This window comes from Poecilia reticulata, unplaced genomic scaffold (assembly GCF_000633615.1).
Source record: "Poecilia reticulata strain Guanapo unplaced genomic scaffold, Guppy_female_1.0+MT scaffold_435, whole genome shotgun sequence".
Lineage (NCBI taxonomy): Eukaryota > Metazoa > Chordata > Actinopteri > Cyprinodontiformes > Poeciliidae > Poecilia > Poecilia reticulata.
This window is the reverse complement of record NW_007615201.1, coordinates 8833-15549: the sequence shown is the minus strand read 5'-3', so window position 1 is coordinate 15549 and position 6717 is coordinate 8833. Positions and strand designations below refer to the sequence as shown.

The window sequence follows — 6717 nt, the reverse complement described above, 5'->3', positions numbered from 1 at the left end:
TCCACAGCTGGGACTACAAGGGACCCGAGGACATGCACGGGAAGAGAGTGGTGGTCATCGGCATCGGCAACTCAGGAGGAGACATCGCCGTGGAGAGTAGCAAATTTGCAGAGCAGGTTCTTGTTCTCTTTGTTTTGTCTTTTTTTGAGGTAACACATCTCTCTGTTACTTGCAGGAATGTTAATTAGCATCTGTTCTGTTGCCCAGGTGTATATGAGCACCCGTCGCGGCGCCTGGGTGATTCGTCAGGTCTCAGATAACGGCGTTCCGGTGGACATGATGTACAACACAAGGTTCGTCCACATCCTATTCCAGCTGCTGCCCATCAACTTCTTCAACTGGTTTGGAGAGAAGAAACTCAACGGCATGTACGACCACACAACGTACGCCCTCAAGCCCAAACACAGGTGGGTGCTCTCCTGAAAATACACAATGCCGAGCAAAAAGCATTTCTTAAATTTTAGTCATTAAAAGCCGGTGTCCTGCAACTTTTAGATGTTTCGCTTATCCAACACACCTGAATCAAATGGCTGAATTACCATCTCAGTATGCACTAAAGTTCTCCAAAGTTAATGACCTCATTACTCAGGTGTGTTGAAGAAGGGAAACATCTTAAAGACATCAACCCTGGAGGACTGGAGTTAAAGATCCCTAGTCTATCGAATAAAATCCAATCAGTCACACTGATGTTTATGGAAAAAGTGTGGAAAAGTTCAAGGCAAGGTTGATTAGATTTCTGTATCTCTTTACTGGTCAGTCACTATGGTGATGTGCATCTTCCCTTTGATCGATCATTATCTCCTGATCTCTCCTAAGTCCTGTGTTCCTCTCTCCTTCCTGCCTCCACAGGCTCTTCAGTCAGATCCCAGTGATCAATGATGATCTGCCTCTGAAGATTCTTTCAGGATCCGTCGTCATCAAATCGAATGTAAAGGAAATTTGTGGCTCCACTGTGGTGTTTGACGATGGGAGCACAGTGGAAATGGTCAGAATCTTCCTCCTAAGTATTTTAAAGAGTCTTTCTACACTCCCAGAATGCTTTTCACTGATCTATGTCTTCTTCATTGCAGGTAGACACAATTGTGTTCGCCACAGGGTACAACTATGGCTTCCCCTACTTGCCAAACAATGTTCTTTATAAGTCAGGCCACAGAGTAGGTCTCTACAAGCACGTATTCCCTCCAAACTTGGAGCATACCACTCTAGGTGTGGTGGGTTTCATTCATGCCCTCGGCGCCATCATGCCTCAAGCGGAAATGCAGGCCCGATGGGTGGCACGTGTCTTCAAAGGTGAGAGGCAAGGCTTTTACATCTCCTGTTGTTAGTTGAAACCCTTCAAAAGCCTGAGTGACCCTAACATGTCTTTATCATTTTTTTGCTTTTAAGGACTTAAGAAGCTTCCCTCAAACCAAACCATGATCAAAGCTGTTGACAAGGACACTAAGGACATTGAGAAAAAGTAACTTCCCATTTTTGTCTTCTTTAAAGATAATAGATCACCTATTTTTCGCAGTCTATTCAATGTTTGATCTTACAACAATTTGTTGGCCACCTCCACAGCTACATTGTGTCAAAGTTGACCCCGCTGCAGGTGGACTTTGTTTCCTACATGGACGACATCGCTGGAGAGATTGGAGTGAGGCCGGGTCTTCCCTGGCTCTTCTTCACAGACTACCAGCTGTTCAAGCATGTGCTCTGGGGACCCGTCTCCTCCTACCAGTACCGGCTGATGGGGCCAGGGAAGTGGGATGGGGCCCGCAAAGCGATCTTCACCCAGTTCGATCGGATGTACCAGCCCCTAAAAAGCAGGAAGGTCTGATTGAACACCATTTTTAAACCAGTTTTAAACTTCAAATCTAATCTTTTCAAATATAAGCTACATGCATTCTCTTTTCACGTCCGCCCAGCTGGAGGAGCCAGAGTCCTCCATTACGGGGCACCTGGTTAAGCTGAGCCTGGTGATCCTGAGTGGAGGAGCCGTGGCGTACTACTTCCACACACACCACCCAAACACCATACCCACCCTGCTGTCCAACATTCGTCCACAGGCAGCCTGGAGATGAGTGAAGAACTCGGGACTGTTCAATCCAATCGGCTCAAAACCAGACCAATGACAGTGACATTGTGCTTATTCCGTGCGCTTACCTTTTGTGAACTCTTGGAAGTGGATTGTCAAATTATGCTTATTAGGCGACTGTTTCAAAATACAAATGTAGATTTAAAATGTGTTTGTGCTTTTAAACAGGTCAGCTAAACTTCACTTCGGCTGCTGTAATGCAAGCGGTACGCTCAAACATGTATATTTAAGTAAGTGATTTTTGTTTTTTATCGCAAATGTAAAAAAAAAAGACTTGCAGGGTTTTTTGTTTTTCAAAATAATTTTTTTTTCACCCATTTTCTGTTTACTGATAGAGTCCATCAGATTTTTTAATTAAAAGTCTAGTAAGTATATTTTGTTTTTCCTCAAAAGCACTATTAGACATACCACCCCAGTTTAATTCTGCATGTGTCACTTTTTTTTTTTTTTTGCACAATAGAGGAACACTAAAAAATAAACTATACCATACCCTGTAGCTGCTTTATCAGATATATAACATAATGTTTGTGTGCAAAAACAATTGTATCATCAGAACTTGCATATTCATAATAACAGCACCCTTCGTATTTTTTGGAAACACATTTCTAGATGTGCGAAGTTCCTCTTGTATCGCAGCAGCAAATTTTGAATACTTTTTTTCAACTAGAGGATCGCTGCCAATAAAGTCGCCAATATTTCTTGGGAATCCTAGCAGAAGTATCTTTCAGTTCATAATTCAGGATCTGTCTAACATCTAGTGATTTTATCAGACATCTATGTCTTCCTTTTTCTGTTGAGTGTAAATATGATCTTTTCTCCTCATTCATTAACCTTGTATGTTTTGCATGAGGTTACTCAGCCCCACCAAACTAAAGTCCCAAATGAAATATTTTTGCAATATGTGCTGCTCTGATCAATTTTTGACTAGCTTTAATTGTCAAAAGGAACTTTTAAGGGTCGTAGTACAACAGTTTTGGAGATAAATAAGGTAAATGTAACAATGACTTCAAAACAAATGATTTCTAGTCAAGTTGGTGAGAAAACAACATCTGTACACAGATCATACACAAGCATCTAAAAACATAAGTTTCCATTTTGTTGAAAGATATTTGTCTTGGCTGCATATAAGATTTTGATAAATGTTCACTTTACCAAGTAAGTAATTTTTATTTTGAATCTTCATCCAAAACCGAACGACACAGATTCCACCTGTGGGTTATTTTTAATCACAGAAGAGAAACTGGTACATCTCTTTGTAGGACATCATAATTATGTATTTGAGCTGCTCATTTTACCATGGTTCAGACCAGATCAACACGAGAAGTTGTGAAAAACACCTTTAAATCCATCTATTGTCCAAAAAGAGCTTTTTTTTTTTTTTTTTACTTCAGATTTGAAAGTGAAGTGAAAATCTGAGTCTGGAGGAACTCAAACATCATCATAGTGCGCCCCCTGGTGCTGACGTCTCGCAGTGTAATCTCCTGATTGTGGCTGATCAGCTCAAGCTGAAAGCTGCTGTAAACTTGAATGTTGTTTTAAGAATTGAAACTTTGAGCTTTTGAAATCACTCTGTGGCCTTTGGGACTTGTGAAATTTTTCCATGCACTTTCACTTGCTGAGAAGGTTTTTTTTTTTTTTTTCCCCAGCTCAACACAAAGGGGGGGTTTCGATCAAACCTACCCAGAACCTTTATCCTCTGGAACTTTTGCAGCCGCCTGCAGTCTGGTACAAAGAGCACACTCATCTAGTTTCTTTCATTAATGAGTAACATTAGCAGCAGATTTTTTTCTTTCTTTCTTTTCTCAGATGTTTTTAAGTTTTAGGGCTCCAGAAGTTCGGATATCGTCTTTTTTCTGCTATAATGTTTTCTCTTTTATTAATCCAGCATAAATATGAGCCAGTGCATTTACCCATTAGCAGTCTCATTAAGAGTAGTCTAAAACACTTTATTCACAAAGAATGTTGATGCACTTAACTCATTTACATGCCAGAGACAAGCGTGGAATTTTCCATCAGCCTGGGCAAAGTCTGGCCTGCTCTGTCTGCGTCACCTTTGTGACCTTGATGGGGGTTTTCTAACATGTGGGATTATCTTTCCCCTCCCCCATATATAGGTCTTCCAACATCCTCAAACCGTTCTTACTGTATTCCTACAGATTTGATGATGAATCATTGTTAACTGGGAAGGGATCTTTTTTTCTGAAACTAGCCCAAGTTCCAAATAAGCTTAGATGCACCAAAATCAGGGTTCCGAACTTTGACCCCTCTCCCTCCGGAGCTAGTAGATTGTGCTTTTCCATTAAGCCAAAAAAGGATTTGTGATTAGCGTCAAGGAAGAAGCTAAAATGTGCGTAATATGGAGGGCATTAGGGGATAATATCCAAACCTCGGTTCATTTTGATCATTCTTATTCAGCCACAAGAGAGAAACCATATTTCATTCGGGACTTGCAAAAATAATAATTTGATCCAAACTTTCCCATTGCGACTGATTGAATTGATGTCCTGATGGAAGGTGAATCTCCATCACAATCTCAATGCTACTGCAGCCTCTAACACAAAATTTCCCACAATATTGTCATGTGTAGCTTTATTCATCTTCCATTAATCAGCTTTTCTGTCCTCCTCATAGCATGATGCTGCCACCACCACCCTGTTTCACCATGGAGATGCATTAAAGGATGTGCTTTGCTACTTTTCTTTAACACATTATTCTGTCAGTATAGGCAAACATTTTAGGCAGATCACCTTCTTTCCGGTTGGTGCCTACGGACAAACTTTCTTTCAACGCTAGTTTTTTATTTGCCAGATTTGTGGAGTGCACAAATAACAATAATTCTGTCAACAGATTCCCCCGTTTGAGCTGCGGATCTCTGCAGCTCCTCCAAAGTTACTATAAACCTGTCTTAATAGGTTTATTGTGTTGTATTTTTTTCTGTAGGAATCACATACTTAACAGAATACAAATATACTTTGCAGATTTCTATCTTTAGAAATGCTGAACGGAGGGGGGGAAGCATCGTCTAAGCTTCAACAGACTGAAATGTTTAAAGTGTTGATGTGAGGTCCGGACGCCATTCAACAGTAACCCAACTTGATGTGCAAAGCACTTACAAAGGACGTGACCCATAGTCCCAGTTTCATCAAGAGAACCGTCCTGTCTGAGCACAGATGCTGGAAGGCAATCAGAGGCAATCTCTGAGTAAATAATAGTTTACTGAATAGTTGACATTCATAAGCTGGGAACGTTTGGACACATTAACCAATTTATTGACTCCATCTACTGTACACTTAACAAGTGCAATCTGGTTCACATAAAATGATTTGGGGAATTATAGCGGTACAACCCAGTCAGTTGTGACCTTGACTTTTAGTCAGTCAGTGTGATGAAGGACTGAGTGACTGAGGAAGGGACGAAACTGCGACCTGCTGAACAGACGTCAGTAGACAGACTGAGGACAGACGATGCAGCCGCACAGACGAGCACCACGAACTGCAGAATTCAATCTTTTTTAACTTCGTGTTTTTAGATTCATTTCACGCCCTGTCGTGTACAAACGCGCATCTAGATGGCGGCGTGCACGCGCAGCCTCTCAAACGAGTTAGAGTAACGCGCGTGTCCGAGCGGGCGCACGTCAGACAGTCGACAGTAGAGTAATTAATAACACCATGTATTTCTTTTTATTTATTTTATTTTATTTTTTTTAAGCGCATCCTGGCCACACTGTGCTGACCATATTTGTAACGACGCTTGACATGTTTTTTCTTCCTCGGTTGTCTAACAGCTCACGGTTTTCCCGGCATCGGCGGATCAGGTCCTCAAAGTTTGGACCGCCCCTTTTGAACCACATAACCCAAACTTAAAAGTACAGTCACAATAGTCTGTGAAAACGCTCTAAAATATATATTTTTTAATACTTCCACAAATTAACTAATGGTATATTTCTCTGATCGACAAAAGAAAAAGTGCCTGATCCTGTCATCCACAGACTGTATACAGATACAGCGGGGTGTCTTTGTTGCCTGGAGGGAAAAAAAAAAAAAAAAGTCAGCAGCGGGTCTGTATAAAAGTCGGCGCTCTGATGAGATTCGTCCCTTTTCCAGAGACAGGCCAAGAAGCACACAAGGTAAGACAAATAATCTGCAGCAAGAAAACCTGTTTGTTTACAGCTGTTTTGTTGTTTTTCGTAAATAAATCCTTTAATCGTTAACATGCCCGTTCTTTAAAGTCATGAAGAAATTAAAGAGATTGTTGCAAATCAATGCAATGTTTTTGCATCGTTATTATTATTTTTGCATGGATTGTGTCATTATGCATTTACACAGAACATTCCAAACGGTGTTTTAAAAGGTAAGAATATTTACTAGCTTTTACGTTTTCTTGATCAGAAATTTGAATGAGAAGAAAATGCACGCTGTTAGTTTATTCATACAAATGAAAAATCAGAACATTGTGCCAAAGGTTTTTGAAAATAATTTTCATTTTGTATAGATATTGCCTTTGACATATTTATGCTCATTTTGTTAAAAGAAAAATGCAATCAAAGTATCTCTGCGCAAAAAAAAATGTAAGGATTAACCAAACAGTTTTAAATTAAAAAAAGAGACAAACGTTGGACAAGGCAAAAAGTTCCAACAGGG

At 40.4% G+C, this 6717-nt stretch overlaps 2 protein-coding genes across 2 annotated transcripts in view; both read left to right on the top strand.

Moving 5' to 3' along the window:
* Positions 1-6: 6 nt before the first annotated feature.
* LOC108166039 (dimethylaniline monooxygenase [N-oxide-forming] 5-like) lies at positions 7-2977 on the top strand. Its single transcript, XM_017303558.1, has 7 exons — positions 7-116; positions 208-407; positions 850-985; positions 1071-1290; positions 1387-1459; positions 1561-1813; positions 1908-2977. Exons 1-7 carry the CDS (start codon positions 33-35, stop codon positions 2061-2063), a joined length of 1122 nt encoding a protein of 373 aa, XP_017159047.1. The 5' UTR covers positions 7-32; the 3' UTR covers positions 2064-2977.
* A 3130-nt stretch (positions 2978-6107) lies between these two features.
* The window catches only part of LOC103460998 (dimethylaniline monooxygenase [N-oxide-forming] 5-like), a 7256-nt gene continuing 6646 nt past the window's right edge, over positions 6108-6717 (top strand). Inside the window, exon 1 of the mRNA XM_017303557.1 lies at positions 6108-6203. The gene's annotated coding sequence lies outside the window, so the exon portion shown is untranslated. The remainder of the gene's footprint in view (positions 6204-6717) is intronic.

Excerpts from the sequence above, each read along its gene's own strand:
- LOC108166039 (XM_017303558.1), top strand. The coding sequence starts at position 33 with ATGCACGGGAAGAGAGTGGTGGTCATCGGCATCGGCAACTCAGGAGGA. Across the intron at positions 117-207 it reads GTAGCAAATTTGCAGAGCAG|GTGTATATGAGCACCCGTCG; the intron begins GTTCTTGTTCTC and ends TCTGTTGCCCAG. Across the intron at positions 1,814-1,907 it reads AGCCCCTAAAAAGCAGGAAG|CTGGAGGAGCCAGAGTCCTC; the intron begins GTCTGATTGAAC and ends ACGTCCGCCCAG.